The 17425-nt window shown below is 48.0% G+C and overlaps 1 protein-coding gene across 1 annotated transcript in view; it reads right to left on the reverse strand.

Annotated features, from left to right (window-relative positions):
- The window catches only part of COL4A1 (collagen type IV alpha 1 chain), a 152520-nt gene that overhangs the window by 15736 nt on the left and 119359 nt on the right, over positions 1-17425 (reverse strand). The window contains exons 29-44 of the mRNA XM_015121445.3: positions 15829-15926; positions 13821-13971; positions 13473-13586; positions 12624-12791; positions 12400-12489; positions 11440-11592; positions 11168-11266; positions 10966-11055; positions 9768-9907; positions 9173-9299; positions 8996-9076; positions 8450-8548; positions 7301-7351; positions 4733-4918; positions 3318-3451; positions 858-930 (exon numbers count right to left, since the gene is read on the reverse strand). Of these exons, the coding sequence (XP_014976931.3) occupies positions 858-930; positions 3318-3451; positions 4733-4918; positions 7301-7351; positions 8450-8548; positions 8996-9076; positions 9173-9299; positions 9768-9907; positions 10966-11055; positions 11168-11266; positions 11440-11592; positions 12400-12489; positions 12624-12791; positions 13473-13586; positions 13821-13971; positions 15829-15926 (1854 nt within the window). The remainder of the gene's footprint in view (positions 1-857; positions 931-3317; positions 3452-4732; positions 4919-7300; positions 7352-8449; positions 8549-8995; positions 9077-9172; positions 9300-9767; positions 9908-10965; positions 11056-11167; positions 11267-11439; positions 11593-12399; positions 12490-12623; positions 12792-13472; positions 13587-13820; positions 13972-15828; positions 15927-17425) is intronic.

Consider the following 17425-nt stretch of genomic DNA (forward strand, 5'->3'; position numbering starts at 1 on the left):
ATGCATATACACACATATACTCATATATGCCTACCCATATATACACATTCACACAGCTGCTTATGCATGCATGTATACACACATATACACACACATACACACACACACACATGCGCATATATACACACATATACACACAGATATACACACACATACACACACATATATGCATATATACACAGATATGCACACAGATACACACACACACATAAACACACATATATGCATATACACACATAGACACACATAGACGGTGAACAAATTTCTAATTTATCTTCCAGGAAGAAAACAGCATTATTTCTGGTCGCCTGTGTAAAACTTTTGATGAAACTCTTTTTTCTAGAACCCAGAAGCTACATTTTTATAAACATGCAGCAAACTGTCAAATGATCCAACTAGTGGAGGGGCACAGGGCTCTGTTTTTGGTCCTGATGTGATTCACACATGTCCCCAGTGGGACCACAAGACACCTTGAGGCTGAGACCTGTTTTATTCGCCTTTCATGTGTATCTGACTCGGCAGTAAAAACTGCAGTGAGTGGGAGCTGGTAAGCATCCCGAAAAATGTGTGTTTAATACATGAATAAATTAATGAATAGCCCAAATCCATGACTTCTTAGTGAGATGTTAATGATCCACTGATTCTTAATAAGAAAACCAGAATGTCTTTATACTGGCATCCATAAGATTATACAAATTGGGCTGCCACACAGAAATGCCGCTTTTAATTTTCAGAGAACAGTATCTCGCGCTGTAATGGCACCGGTGCTATCGGTGCTAAAGTGCCCGAGGCTAGGAAGCTCTTCACACAGCACCTCCTGCTGCAAAGGCTGTGCAGCAAGACCTGTGCTGTCTTACCTTGAAATCCTGGAACTCCTGGAGGCCCCATATCACCCTTAGAGCCTGTGATTCCTGGAGAGCCACCAATGCCCTAGACACACAAAGAGGAGGTTGGAAATTGCTCAGGATATGTAGGCTAAGTCTCTCCCGTCACCTGCTAGCTGGAGAACTGAAACAGCCCCTCAGGGTTTTGCTAAGCACATTTGTGAACAAATGGTGCCTTGTGGTTTCTTAAATGATAGAATAACACCACCTCTGCATGTGCCTCAATCGGGAAGCTGGAAAGTAGAAGCGTTTGTTTCCCTCCCATGTGTCTCCTCTGCTTGTCCATCCGCAAGGGAGGCCTCTGAGGAGCAGGCAAATGTCCCACCCTTGCCACCTCCAGCTCCCAGCACGATGCCATGGACAGAGCCAGGGCCCCTCAACACCTGTGATGGCAACACAGCCATCCAGCACCACCCAACGAGCTTTTTTGAAAACTTTCCGCTTAACCCTCGAGTGCAGTCAGTTTTCTTTAGAATTAGTTTCATGTCTTATCTGAAAACTGATTTTAAATATACAAAGAAAATTAAGAAATGCTAAAGAGCAAGTATTTTCCTTTACACTATGGCAATATTCTTGTATTTTAAAATATGGGCTCATTTTCTTTCCATTTCAACACAGTCGTTCCTTTCTCTAGTTGTGGACAGCAACATGTAACAAGTTGTTTTATTTCTTACGTAGATTTGTTTCTTAGCCTTATTTTAAAAGTGTCAAACCAAAATAACATGAACAAATATATACGTACATAAACATATATACAAAGACATATTTATACATATGTATATATAAAGAGACAGACAGACACTGACTGGCACCAGGAATGGGATACATTTCTTTTTTTTTTTTTTTGAGACAGAGTCTTGTTCTGTCGCTCAGGCTGGAGTGCAGTGGCACCATCTTGGCTTACTTCAATCTCTGCCTCCTGCATTCAAGCAATTCTCCTGCTTCAGCCTTCCAAGTGGCTGGGATTATAGGCATGAGCCACCATGCTAACTTTTGTATTTTTAGTAGAAACAGGGTTTTGCCATGTTGGCCAGGCTGGTCTCGAACTCCTCACCTCAGGTGATCTGCCCACCTCGGCCTCTCAAAGTGCTAGGATTACAGGCGTGAGCTACCAGGCCCAGCCGGGAATGGGGTGTATTTCTATGTTACTGAGGAATAAAAATGGGAATACATGAATATTTGACAAATGACCTATACTTATGTTACTGGAAAACTGCAATATAGCAGTAGGGGCCTGAAAACACATTCACATACACACTCGCTATACTGTGAGATATGCACACAGCTTTGAGGACAGGGAGTGGAGAAACATGACTACTGCAACTCCTTCTAGCCAGTTCTGTGTAATTATTCATAAGCATTTCATAACTGACTGATTCAGAAGTAAATCAGCACCACAGATTGTTTTGCACCTAGCAAGCTTAGCTACTCTGTGTCCATCCTTGGGAAAGCAGTCTGATGACTCTAAGATATGTCTGCTGCTGATGAGCAGTTCAAATTCTCCCTTTAAGGGAGAACATGTGCTGACTTACAGAAGAACCTCGTTTGCTCCAACGTAACTGCAGAGGTCTGTCTCAAATCCCTCCTGCTCCCGATCTCCCCTGACGCACTCTCTCTTTCTCCTAATGTGTGTTAGAGAGAGAAAGACAGACAGACAGATGAAGACAGAGAGAGGAAACAGAGAGACAGACACAGAGAATAAAGCTCTGCTAATCCGGCTATTTGAATGAGCGAGCCATGTAAACACAATCCTTTAGCCATGGATGTGGTTAAGTTAAAAATCAAACCAAAGATCCATGACCACCACTAAGAAGGGCTACATATTCAGGTGCAGCAAAGAGCCAAAGTAACATCACCCACACACATGCAAACACAAACGGCTGCTGGTCGCTTACTGCACCCTGAGATGTGCTCCTCTGAAGGCTTGTCTAAGTCACCACTTAGACTCTGTATCTGGATCAGGCCAGTAAAGAAAGATGGGATATTGCTGGTTATCTTTTATGACTTGAACTGTTCAACTGCAATTCCCAGTACTCCTGCCAATCCTAAGAGGTGGCGGGGCTAGTTTTACAGAATTGTTCTTTGCAAAACAACACTGGCTTGTTTTTTACATTGAGTTTGTAAATAGGTCTTAAATTTAGGCATTGAGCCATAATTTCCAGCAGTATAACATTTCCCTTTTATGGTTCTTGGAAAACTGGATTGTAAAAAAAATGTTACAATAGTTTCCTACTCTGATGCCAATAAAGATGTGGGTTACTGGCAAGAAAGAAAGAAAGAACTGATTTAGTGGGGATGTGGGAGTATAACACACACACACACACACACATATATATATACATACACACAATACATACAGACATAGACACATATGAATACTTGTGGCCAGAAAATACTCCTTTAAAAATAAAAATCTACAAATCGATAACTCACAGGCATGCCCTGGAATCCAGGGTCTCCCTTGGGCCCTGGGACACCGGGTGCTCCTGGCCAGCCTGGATTTCCTTTGTCACCTTTAACTCCATCAATCCCAGGAAGCCCTGGAGGCCCCATGGGTCCCGGAAGTCCTAATGGAAGAGAAGAAAGCCACATATTTGGGGTTAAATATGCACAAGTGTCCCTGGGCTGTGGTGCTATCAATACTGCCACCCACGGGCCCCTCGCTGATACAACACTGGACCAACAATGAGAACCCTTGAGATGGAAATCGAGGCAGGTCCAGGAAGGGAGGAAGGAAGGAAGGGAGGGAGGAAATAGAAACAACACTGTCTCTGATACAACACTGGACCAACAGCGTGAACCCTTGAGACAGAAACTGAGGCAGGTCTGGGAAGGAAGGAAGGGAGGGGAGGGAGGAGGGAGGGAAGGAGGAAGGAAGGAAGGGAGGGAGGAAATAGAAACAACACTGTCTCTGGTACAACACTGGACTAACAGCATGAACCCTTGAGACAGAAATTGAGGCAGGTCTGGGAAGGAAGGAAGGAAGGGAGGGAGGGAGGGAGGGAGGGGAAGGGAGGGGAAGGGAGGGGAGGGAGGAGGGAGGGAGGAGGGAGGGAGGAAGGGAAGGAAGGAATAGAAACAACACTGTCTCTGATACAACACTGGACTAACAGCATGAACCCTTGAGACAGAAATTGAGGCAGGTCTGGGAAGGAAGGAAGGAAGGGAGGGAGGGAGGGAGGGAGGGGAAGGGAGGGGAGGGAGGAGGGAGGGAGGAGGGAGGGAGGAAGGGAAGGAAGGAATAGAAACAACACTGTCTCTGATACAACACTGGACTAACAGCATGAACCCTTGAGACAGAAATTGAGGCAGGTCTGGGAAGGAAGGAAGGAAGGAAGGGAGGGAGGGAGGGAGGGGAGGGGAGGGAGGAGGGAGGGGAGGGAGGAGGGAGGAGGGAGGGGAGGGAGGAGGGAGGAAGGGAGGGAGGGAAGAAGGACAGATAGACATAGAAATGCCACTGGCTCCGTGTCCAAAATGGCCTGTGGTCAGTGGTGCCTGGGCACCTGTGCTACCCCTACAGGGGTCTTCGTTAGAACCCACAAGTAGGCCCAAGTGCTGCGCTGGCTTAAGTCAAACACCACAGATGGGACGTGTGTCCAGGCTTGTCCAATCATTTCCTTTCTTGCATCTCCCTAATTACATAAATTCCTTGACAGAAAGGATACAAGAAAAGCTTTGACTTGATGGAGGCCAAACACAATTTCAAGCTGCAATAAATGCTGCAGCCTTCTAAATAAAAAAGCTCAGTGGAGAATTTAACTATTTCGTTTAACTATTTCTTTTACACTATTTCCTTTTGTGAATTCTGTCCCAGTCCCCAGCCCTGGCCCCCGGTGAGATGCCCTTACCTGGCAAGCCAGGCTGGCCCTGAGGTCCACGGTCTCCTTTGGGCCCCTCCGTGGCATGGCCTGGGGATCCTGGTAACCCCGGCTGTCCCTGGGGCCCTGGAGGACCCATGAATCCTTGCTCTCCTTTGGATCCAGGAATTCCTGGGCTCCCAGCTAATCCTGGGAAACCCACCTCACCCTTTGAACCTAAACAAGAAAAACAGTTTGAGGCGATGGGAAACGCAGCAGCAGAACAGTAATCTCCAGCGTGGATGGCAGGGATGGGATGAGGCGTGCCTCATCCTGCAGCTACCCCTCAGAGGGGGCTTCCGGGGCACCAGGGGAAACTGCAGCAAGGGCTCCGATCCCTCCTTCTCTTTAATAACACACAAGAATCTGACCATGGCCTGGCTGGAAAAAGAGCTTAGAATGCTAGGAACCCGGCTACCATTTTTATACTTCTTAAAAGACGTTTTCCACGGCAAAGGCATCTGAATTGTGTTTAGAGACATCTGCAGCAACTGCACTGCTAAACGAAAGCCTCACTCCACCAGCAAATGAATGGACTGGACAAGCCAATCATGTTATATCCATACAGGGGGACACTACTCAGTCATAGAAAGAAGTGAGCAACTATAGGGCTAGATCTCAAACTAATTATGTCGTGGGAGAGTAGTCAGGCTGAAAAGACTGCAAAGTGCACGGTTTTATTTTTGTAAACTGCCAGAAAAGGCCAACTAACCTAGAGGACCAGAAGGCAGATGGACGGCTGCTTGGGGGCTGGGGAGGGGGCGGGAGGGGGGATTATGAAGCCGCAGAGGAGACTTTTGGGGGAAGGTTGTGCTTGTTATCTAGAATGTGGGGATGTTTTCATGGGTGTAGACCTATGTCAGCCTTATCAAATTGTACACTTCAAATATTTGTAGTTTATTGCCTGTCAGTGAAACCGCAATAGAGCAGGTTTAAAAAATTAAAAAGTAACAGCTTGTAGGAAAAAAAATTCCATGTTTAGTTTTAAACTTATTTTCCAAATTTTACCAATAAAAATGCCAAAATTCTCAGGTTATTTCAAGAACAAAGGAAAAGGGAATGAAATAGGGTCAAGACCTAAAGTGGTCATTTGGGATTCTCTTCTCCTGGGGATTCTCCCTGTTATTTCACACAGCAGTGAGTGGACAACGCAAGGTGCTGTGTAGAGTTTGTGCAAGGGCAGTGGGGCACGTCGGACGGAGCGTGCAGGATCGCATGTGTAGAGTTTGTGCAAGGGCAGTGCGGCGCATTGGATGGAGGGTGCAGGATCGCATGTGTAGAGTTTGTACAAGGGCAGTGGGGCATGTCAGACGGAGCGTGCAGGATCCCAAGAACAAAGGAAAAGGGAATGCAATAGGGTCAAGACCTAAAGTGGTCATTTGGGATTCTCTTCTCCTGGCGCATCTCCCTGATATTTCACACAGCAGTGAGTGAACAACACAAGGTGCTGTGTAGAGTTTGTGCAAGGGCAGTGCAGCCGTTGGACAGAGCGTGCAGGGTCGCATGTGTAGAGTTTGTGCAAGGGCAGTGCAGCACGTCGGACGGAGCGTGCAGGATCGCATGTGTAGTTTGTGCAAGGGCAGTGCGGCACGTCGGACGGAGTATGCAGGATCGTATGGCAAGGTAGGAAAGGCAGGGCAGGAACAGCCCACAGCGACCCCTTGAGCAGGTGCATTTGCAGGGCTCTGTGTTTGAGGGAGTCTGTGAGTTAAGAGAGAGGGAAGTGCCCATTCCCAAGGCAGCCCACCCGGCACCAGGTCATCCTTCTCAACCCAGGGGTTCCCAGTGTCAGACCACACCCCTGCCAAGGAAACACTCTGGGCTGGTCTCGGGGAGAACCAGGGGCTGGGAGAAGCAGCACCTCCGTGCCCCTGCTCCTTCTCAGCTGAAGTCCAAAGCCTTCCAGGGCTTTCTGAATCCTCCCACTGAGTGGGATCACTCAGCCAGCCCAGCCACCCGCCATAAGCATGCCCACGGATGCTGTGTGTGAGCTCCTGGCTGCGGCCACCTGGGGCTTCTGTTCCGTGTCGTGTGGCTCACATGCCTTGTATTTTCTGTGTCCCCCCTGCTTTCCCATGAAACGCTCAGCTCTCTGAGAAGAGACTGACTTCCCAAGCTCCTGGCCAACTCTCAGTTGCACTTAGTACTGAGCACATCATGGTTGCGCAGGGCATGTTTTTGTCTAATGGCATGTGCTACATACTGTCCTGCATTCACATAAGTATAACTAGTTCTAGAAAGTCAGAATTTCAATATTCTGATGACTTTCTAGGCATAAAAATGACAGGGGTTTCCCCTCTCTGCTGGATTTTTATGAAATTAGTCCAAGTAAAAGATAATTCTGATCATGAGTGTACTGCACGCCATTTTGATCCATTAATTAGAGGGGAACCACACGTGTCTTGCAGGCATTGCCCTCTGGGCCCAGCACCCGTCCTCCATCCAGTTGCTGCCTGGCCAACAAGGATGGGGCTTCATCCTGAAGACACTGCCCCTTGTTCTGCTACATCAGGCAGCAGCGGTTGGTTGAAAAGGAAGAGCACAGTGAGCAAAGATTACCTTTGTCTCCTTTGGCCCCTGGAAACCCTGGGAATCCTCTTCCTGGTAGACCTATAAAATGAGGATAAAATGCAATGTTTCTCTTTACTTAAACAATCCATCGGCAGGTACAACACAAAGCACTATCAACTCTGCAGTAATACTATGTATATTTGTGGACTACATAGATATTAGTTAATTGCACCCTTGTAATAAAATGATATTCCTGCAGTTATTATAAGATACCCTTGACTGGATGTTCCTAATTTAGTACTTTTTCCTAAGTACCTTTCAGCTCAGAACCATCATGGCATTTAGCAGAAACGATCTGTGCAAATGGGATTCTCAGACAATCATCCAGCTAATTGCTATTCTCAGGGAGGTGGGGAGAGCCAAAGAGATTTGGGGCAGCAGATGCTGGGGAGATGACAAATGTCAGCAAAGGGCTTGAGGGAAGATTCAAATGGGGGGAAAGGAGTGCAGGGGTATTTTAATGAATTGTTTGTATAGAAAAACGAATGTATGTAATATAAAGTTATGGAATAAAAAAAATGAACTTAAGAAAGAGGCCAGAACCAATAGCTGTGGAAGCTCTTGGTGGTCTTCCCAGTGTCCCCTCAACTCAGGGGTAACCTGCTTCAAATGGTGTGTTTCTCTCTCTCTTGCATTAAATATGAATATTACTGTGTATGTGATTGTCATCATCACACCTGCACTTCTGTCCAAGTTATGGCCAAGTTAAGGCCCATCTGTGACAGGAGCAGACTCAGGGGCCAACCAGTATTTCCAACCGTTCCCCCTCAAATGGGGAAATGCTGGGCAGAGAAAAGAGTTTTGTTTTGCTTTGCTTTGTTTTGTCATAGTAACCACAAGGGAAATGGCAAGTGTTCTGACAGCAGGTATTTTATGTGTCTCTGACTCACCACTGAGAGCTCAGGTTATTTCAGGGGAAGATGCCCTAAGTATTTATGGGATAATAAATCCCACTTCCCTTCTTCCCCTCCTCTCATCCCATTCTACTCCACACATCCACATCAGTGTTTAAATAGTTGCAGGGATGGGCAGTCTAGGGGCTGCTCTGTGCCCAGCTCTGTCCACTGAACACAGGCAGTCTGCAGGTCTCTGGGAGTGCACGCTGCTGATTCTGATAGATGGGGCATTGGACCATACCTGGTTCACCCTTCTCTCCTGCCGAGCCCGGGATTCCGTCACTGCCTGGCTCCCCTTTCTGGCCAGCTGGGCCTGTGGGGCCAGGCGTCCCAGGAAGACCTCAAAGAGAAAAGTCACATCAGACACCTGCACAACCTCTCACAGCACCCTAGTTGCCATACCAAATGGTCCTTTGCTGATATCCTTTAAGGGAGTCGTTCCCTCCCAAGCACACCTGGTTTTCCTGAGGTCCGTTCTGACTTCCCTTCAGAAAGGACCCTGCATGCTTTCAGCAACACCACCAAACCCTGACCCTCAACAGCTGGTGACAAAAACTCCATGACAGCTACAAAAACAGTTTGGAGATTTGAGTCCTAGATCCTGCTAGGGACAAGACCTCAGAAAGACCCCGTAACCTGCACTAGACTCAGTTTTCCCATCTGGAAATGGGAGACAGGAGAGTTGGCCTCCCTGCTCCCCATCTGTGATGGGAACCCCTTGGGGCCTCCCATCCCCTGGCCACTCTTCTCTGTGTGCCCGGGCTGTGTCCCAAAGAGGGCCCTCTACCTGCTTCTCCTTTGACACCAGGGATGCCATCCAATCCTGGGAGGCCTTTGTCACCTTTTTCTCCAGGCAGCCCAGGGCTCCCTAAAGAAAAAAACAAAACACCAGAATATCCATAAGTCTGGGGCTTTTCTTTGATTTCTTAGATCCCCAAGTCCAAGAGAAGCCCCGCTCACCTACCTGGATAGCCAACACTCCCAGGAGACCCTTTAAGGCCTGGGGACCCTGGCATTCCTGGGATCCCGATGCTTCCTTTTTCTCCCTTCTCTCCAGGGCTTCCTGGGAAACCCGCTATCCCTTGATCTCCCTGCAAGTAAAAGTCAGGCATGTTAACTTTACACTTGTCCATGGGCATGCATCTGTAGGCATATTATAGATAATGGTATACATTTTGGTGCAATGAATATTGCATTGCAAAACTCCATTTCCAGATTTCTCGCCAAAGAATCAAAGTCCACTTCTGAGTGGAGAGGAAAACTTAAGCACAGCAGAGCCAACCATCTGGTTTCTACTTGCCATCCCTCTTTGCCCTCCATCCTCTCTGTTTCATCCCAGTGACAGCTGTCTCCCACCTTAGCATCTCACCAGTTTCTAGATTCTTCCTTGGGGGAGAGGTAGTGAATACAAGGGGAAGGAGAGGCAGCCTGTGCTGCCTTGCGGGAATCCCTGTGTGTTATGACTCACTGAGTGTGCTGAGATATTTGCTGAGCATTTCTCAGACAGCATCTCCACTGAGCTGCGAGAAGGGGACCTTTCCATGCAGAGTGCTGGTTACCTTTTCACCAGGCAGCCCTGGGATGCCTATGCCAGGTGGGCCTGCCTGCCCTTTCGCTCCTTTTGCACCTTTTTCTCCCTGTAAGCCAGGTGAACCTTGTGGGCCAGGGATGCCAGGCACACCTTTCTCTCCAGGTGTTCCTATAAACACAAACAATTGAAACTTGATTTGGGCTTAGCTAGTGCTGGTATTACAAATGGAAAAGCACTTCCACAGTCAGCCAAGAATGAGATACAAGAACGTGAATCCCCCACGAGCCAAGAATGAGACACAAGAACACAAATCCCTCCTGTATCAATCGGCTCATGACCCAGCACATGTCAGTCACCCAGATCACATCAGAGCCACGCTAGGAAATGTCTCTCCTGCCCTTTAAGACCATCATATTATAAGATGGAAGCAATACGTTAACCACCTAGAATATTTACTTTCTCAACAGAATACAAATCTATCTTATGTTCTTTATTACACAGCCAGCTCTCATCAGCCAGACAGCACAGGGACCATGAGGCAGGCAGGCCGGAGTCCGTGCACACTCAGTTCTGTGATGCATGTTGATAGCCAAGCTTATTCACACATAGGCATGACCAGCAACCTAGATGCCTATATTTTAATTAAAGTGATAACAGCACCTGATCAAGACTCAGGAGGAGATGGAAAGATGTGCTTCCCACCTGAACTCTCCTCCTTTCTGAGTGAGCTCTGAGGACCATCACCACCCAGCCCTTCCCTCACTCTCCTCCTCTTCCCGGCTGCTCTCACTGCAATAGACACTGATGGCAAAGCATTAAGGCTAGTCCAGGCTTGGAGCAGAGGAGTCCAGAGAATCCTTCTGAACTAACACAAAGGGCTCTGGAGCTATGAGCTACTCAGGCTGAGAAGCCTGGATGGAGAAGCCAACGTCTCCTAGGGTTCTAGCCAAGGGGATGGTCACTTGGAGATCATCAAAAGTTGACTGTATACAGCCCATGTTTTATTACATTAGATGGTGAGTTTTCTTAGCAATGGCCATACTGTCAGCCAAATGCCATCCATCCCTGAGCGGGAGACCATTCAGAGCTGAGGATGCGAATTCGTGTGAAAGACACAGCTGCCTGGATTCTGTCCGTCTCAGCTGAAGAGGATCTCATTCTACAGACATGCCCTACCACCACCACAGGCACACATGCTAGAGAACCCGCTTCTAAACCCAGTTTACCTGGCAAGCCCATTCCACCAACAGATCCTTTTGGTCCCGGAAGTCCTGGAGCACCTGGGGTTCCACTTATACCTGGATCACCTTTAGGTCCTAGAACCATGAAGAAAGCAATATGGCAGGTTGACATCTACAGAAAGAGCTGGCGAACACAGGCCTCATCCCAAGCCCTTGCCACACTGGGGACTGGAACTGCACACCGTACCTGGCTGCCCAGGCTGTCCTGCCTGCCCATCCTTTCCAGGCACTCCTGGGGTCCCAGGGTCTCCTCGGGATCCCTTCTCACCAATTGGTCCAATTTGTCCTACACATCAGAGAAGAAAATAGCAATGACCTGCATTTGCTTGCAAGCAAGTTGCTGCAGAAACACAGGTTGGTTTGGTATTATTAATGGGGGACCCGATAACACACATTGTCTTATCAGGAGAGACACATAGTGGTTCTGAGCTTCGCCATGAGAAGCCTTCCTGGACTTGCCTTTTTCTCCTTGGTCTCCCTTCTGGCCCTTCATGCTGCCCATGTCCACCTTATCCATGGAGCCAGGCTTGCCAGGGAGACCGACATCCCCCTTATCACCTTTCAGGCCAGGGTCTCCCCTGGGTCCTGAGGAGCCCGGGAAGCCATGGTCCCCTGCAGAGGAAAGAGAAGGCGCCGGTGAGCCTGGGCCAGTGTTGCAGAGATGCTCAGAAGGCTCACATTCTTGTTGACTGGGAGAGCAGCTGACAAAGAGGCTACAAAGCACTAATAACGTGTCCAAAATGGCATTAATGGCCAGTGTCTGAGACACAGAAGAATCCAACCCCAGGTAAATGAGCAGTAAAAAGCCATTGTCTACAATTCATTATACACTAATAACTCTAATGCTTGTGACTTGGCTTTCAGGTTTAGATAACTTACATTTCTCTCCTTCCTACGTATCTTTACCACTCTTATTCACAGTGCCCCTCAAGTTCTATACAAAATAATAGAACAGGAATGTTACCATTCTACTAAACAAACGACCTTTTCATCTGTCATATTTGCAGTATTTCTTTTTAAAAGACACTATTTTGGATCAACTTCAAATAACAAGATAAGAAATAAAGATGAAGCCTTGTAAACTTGCGCAGGTTGCTAATTTGAGTCTAAGGACTCGGTCCCTGTGTCTTGGCATGGCTGAAGATGCCACCATTTCTCACAAGAAGAATCTCATCTGTGCCAAGAAGGAAGCCCCAGTTTCTTTCTGATTTGCTTGGCCAAGCACAGTTTCAACCCCATGTGCACTGAGCACCAGGAATCCTACTGGAAGAAGGGGGTCTCCTAGCCTTTGGCTTGATGTTCTTAACTTCTTTTGTGGGCCTCTAAAAGTGAAACATGATCTATGACAACTTGGGAATTTCCCAAGTGGTATCGAAAAATAGACACAAGATGAGCTTCTAGGGTTATCAGTTCCCCTACCTTTTTCACCCGGTAATCCCGGAACACCCACTGGTCCAGGTGAGCCCGGCTGCCCGGGGGTCCCCATGACGCCCATTTCTCCCTTGGAACCTGTGGCCAAAGGAAAGGACTGTGAACATTTCCTCGCTCTGAATGCTGACGGCAAATGCTAAGAGTCATAAAAAGAATAAGGGGAGGCCCATGTCCTCATGACGGATCCAGGCAGAAGTTAAAAAATCACTTACCTGGAAACCCAGGAATCCCAGGAGACCCCTGCTGTCCAGGAAGGCCAGGGAGCCCTGACTGTCCTGTTACGCCAGGAAGTCCTTGAGACCCTTTATCTCCTTTAGGGCCTGGCATGTCCAGTCCGGGGAATCCGGGGAAACCCTTCTCTCCTTTTATTCCAGGAGGGCCTGCAGTTGGGTGAAACGCAAATAACTTTTAGCAGAATTTACAGAATGATCTACAATGTACAGTGCTCTGTTTAACTATGACTTTCTGCAGAAAGCACGTGAACATGCCCACACTGGGGGCTTCAATGGATCATCTGTTAGGTGTTGATGCTTGGGGTCATCAGGATAATCAAATGGCTCTTGTTCTAAAAGAAAAGCACCTCCCTTTCCTGTCATTGAGAGTCAGCAACGCCACCCTAAGCACCACCACTGCCTTGCCACAGTATTTAGGACTTGGGCTAGTTTTACTCTAATTTCCATGCACCACCTTAATTCTATGATTATTACCATCAAAGGCAAAGCTAGGTTCTAGATATGGACGCAATTAAATTATCCACAACTAATGAACCCTCCTCTGGAAAGGTAATATAGAGACATCAGTTAGAATAAAATGTAAAATGTGACTGAGTATACAATAAAGGAAAGGTCTCTTTGGCACATAATCTCAGTGGGTGGGAAAAAAATCTGGGACTACATTTAAGCAAACAATCAAACCTATTTTCACAAACTGGAGTTTTATTTTTTCTCTTTTTATCTCACACCTTGTGCTAAGCTTCCCTTCATAGAGACCTCAGCCTCATCTCCCATCCTTCAGGAAAGCATGCTTTTGGGAAGGGATAATTCTAGAAGCATGTCACTCACCCGACAACCCCGGTGGTCCCTGTCCTCCAGGGGGGCCCCTAGCTCCAGGGGGGCCAACTCCTGGAACTCCTGGAGACCCCACGGAGCCTGGCAATCCAGGAGGCCCCGGTTCACCTGGAGAAGAAAAACTGAGAATAAGCTGTGCAGGAGCAGTGGCATGTTTCCCGGTATAGGAGACCCACGCACACAAATGGCCCCAGCAACAGAATGCCAGGAGCTCTAGGCCTCCAGGATTTGCATCATTCGTTCAACAAATACATATCAAATATACACGGTAGGGGCTCTGGGAATGCAAAAGTAAGCACATCCCATCCTTGAAACCGTCCAGAATGATCTGCAAGAAGTTACCTCTGATCCCCTGAAGCCCAGGGGGTCCGATCGCTCCGTGTTCTCCAGGAATGCCTGGTACCCCAATGCTCCCCTTCTCCCCAGGTGTGCCAGGAATGCCGGGAAGACCTGGCAAACCTTTGAGTCCCGGTAGACCAACTCCAGGCTCTCCCTGAAAATCCCCAAAGCACAGAGAAGCAAATTGATTTGCAAAGTCAATATTTTTTATCAAACCAATAGCGTAAGTGAAGACTTAATAGATACTGCCAATGCATTTAGTAAGAATATTATCTGTTCAACCCTTTTCAAGCATTTGCAAAGCTTCCTCATACCTATTACATCTTTTCAATCTCACCACAAGCCCTGTAGGTGGGTAACTTATATTGTTTTCATTTTACAAAGGACGAAAAGCAAGGCTCCCCATGGATAAATGACATTCTTCTCAAGTCTTCTGTCCTGACCTTGTCCCCTCAACTCTGCAGCCTGGTGCCTGTGACAAAGCACTGACCCTAAGTAACCAGTAAAATGCCAAATATGATTTGTGAGTAGTTAATGGAGTTCTGCCTAAGAGATGGCAAGGTTCCAGGGCTAGCATGGACACCAGTTATTTAGTTTTCTGGATTAATGAAAGTTTCACAGTAAACTAAGCATTTTAAACTATGGCATGACTCACTGGGCTTTGCTAGATACAGATGACTAAAATAAAGGGTGAGGGTGCCTTGGAAACAGCCTGGATTAGGCACAGATGCAAGGCTCTGAAGCAAGCAGGTGGCCATGATGTCACAGTGCTTCACTGGTGTCCCCTGTCTGCAAATGATATTTCCAGAGAGGGAGGATTTGGACACTAGTGGGCAGTGGTAACTTCTCTACACGTCGCAGAAGGAAATTTTCAAAATGGAATGAACTCCGTTAAGGGGATTCTTGAAGAAGCACGGTACCTTAAATCACAAACTAAATCTTTCATTCCCATTCCATTAGGCATTTACTAACTCCTGAGTCTTGCATTAAGTTTAAGATGATTCGCATGCTGCCGTGGTTGACTAAATGTTCAAATGCAACGTAGGTTATCAGGGGAAGCTGGTGGCGGGTTGTACAAAAACAAAGGTCCAAAGGTTTCTCTTCAGCCTTGCCACCAGAGGAGGGCACCCTGCTGTCATGTATTTCTTGGGAAGAAACCCGCCCTGGGATCCCAGAGGCGCGGCCCCTGTGGTGCCCACCTGCCCTCTCCTGATGGACAGGGAGCAGGCCCCACCTGGGTCCGTCACTGGCGACGTTTATCAATGGCTGTTGGCCTTTTCTCCCGTTTGGTACCAATGCCTTCCAGAAGTTTCACATCGGTTCCTTACAATCAGGACAGGAAAGGATCTAACTGGTAGTCACATTTGCTGAGCAGAATTTCAAGTATAGGCAAGTTGGTAGCAGAATATTTGAGGGCAAGGAGAATCCTGACTTCACCTTGTACCAATAGTTCTCAAGCTGGGCAACCTGGTTGCCCTAGTGACATTTGCCAATGTCTGGAGGTATTTTCAGTTGTGACTGGGTGGAAGGGGGTGCTCTTTTGGTGACGCATCGGTGGAGGGAGGGCTGCTCCTGCCAAAAGCACTACAAAGGCACAGGGTGGCCCCACAGAAAAGAACTATTGAACCCAGAATGCCAGTGGTGCTGAGGCTGAGAAACTGTCCTGGGTGACTATGCTTTTTTCAGGACAGTGGCTTTCAAACAGCGTTCATCTACTTCTCACAGTAAGAAACATATTTTACCCTGAGTTCTGGCTTACACAGGCAAGAACATGTCTGTCATACAATTTCATAAAATTGAAACAAATGTTTCATAAAATCAAAACAAATATTTCCCCTCAAAATACTCACTTCCATGTGCTATATTCTCTATTTCTATTCTATGCTATTTCATCAAAAACAGAAACCTGCTGGCCCGACATGTCCTGGGAGGTTCATAACCTGCGTTTTTTCTGTCCAACTAATAATAAGGATGGGGGAGAAGGGTCATTGAGGGAATGCTTGGCACCCACCTTCTGGCCCTGCACACCTGGGTTCCCAGGTAAGCCATTAAATCCCGGGCGACCTGGAGTCCCTGGAGGCCCCATGTCTCCAGGTAAGCCATCAACACCTGTTTTGAAGAGTTAAAAAAAAAAAATTCCAATTACAATGCTGTTCCCCACTTTCTTCACTTTCAGTCTTGCCCAAATATGCCGACTTGATCTGAGAAGGTCAATGGTGGAGGCCTTCGGAGGTGGCTGGAAGAGGCCAGGGGAGACCGCCCAGCAGAGGGCGTCAGGTGCGCTGCCGCCTCTTCCAGCACCTCTGCCCTCCTCTTTCTCTCTCCTTTCCTTTTCTTCTGTTCTCTTCAAACTTTTCTTTCCCATCCTACTCTCCCCAAACAAAATAAACCCCTTGGTGCCTGCCCATGAGAAGGGCACTGTTACTCATCTACTCAAGGTGTGGTTAGAGGGGCAGGGGCACCATCATCTCATCAGAAATGCAGACCCCAGGGACCTATAAGGCAGGCCCACTTTTCAAGATCCCACAGGATCTGTCACTGAAGGACACCAGAACACTGTCTGTGCCCCGCCCTGGAAGCTCTGATGGGCCGTGAAGCTGGCCAGCCACTCGTTCAGACCCTTTGTATGCAACGCTGAGGTCTCTGATGTCCAGTAATTTGTAAGTCTGCAATGGCACAGGCCCGAATCACACCCCCTGTAGGGCTGCTGCATAGATAGGGTGTGACCTAGAGTGGCTGTCCTCCTTTCTGCCACAAAGCCAAGCAACTCCATGTCACACGGGCCATGGTCTCTAGTGAAGGAGGCACTGCGTGAGGCAATGGGGGAATGTGAGGGAGTCGTGAGTGTGGCGAGGCCTCAGTGCCTGGCCGCTCTGAACACGGACGCTCTGCTGCCTGCCCAGCCTGAGGGAAGCAGCCGTGGTGTAGGTGGGCATTGCGTGGCTGTCAGAGGAAAGGGGCTGTCGTCTCCTTTCTCCAAGCTAGCAGCCTACAGCAGTAAGGGTGGATGGGGCCTGGAGCCGCTGGGTAGGAAGCCTGGGAGCCTGGAGGAGATTTCAACCTAAGTTTGACTGCATGGTGTGTTGTACAAAGACAAACTTCCTTATACAATACATCCCTTTTGTGCTCACAGCACCTTCTCCTCAGTCCTGAACAGAAGGATGTGATGACAAGTGTGTTGATCAGAGTCTACCTGAAGGACAAGTAGACCTAAGAAATGTGAAAAGCAGGGAAAAAAGAAATTCCCTCCTTACCTCCTTCCAGTGTCACTTCAGCAGGAAGTGACGGCTCTAACACCCATAGGACTCCTCCCCTCGGAGCAAAGTCCCCTCCCTACAACTCCCTGCACCTCCCCTTGGGTGCTCCCGCAACTCCCAACCCACGCTGGCTGTGTTCAGGTGGACTGCAAGTCTTCCTCACAGATAAAAGCAAACACCTGGAAGGTGGGTTTCAGCAGGCGCCGTTGGTGGCAGTGTCCATGCAGCTTGCACAGCCTTAGCGTCCCATCTTCCCAACCAATCCCTACACTACAAGGCAGCTATTGCATAGAAGCGCCTGAAATCGCTGTGCTCAGCACCGCTTGGGCTCCTCAGAAAGCCTCCCTGAAT

The sequence above is a fragment of the Macaca mulatta genome, chromosome 17 (genome assembly GCF_049350105.2).
Source record: "Macaca mulatta isolate MMU2019108-1 chromosome 17, T2T-MMU8v2.0, whole genome shotgun sequence".
NCBI classification, from domain to species: Eukaryota; Metazoa; Chordata; class Mammalia; order Primates; family Cercopithecidae; genus Macaca; species Macaca mulatta.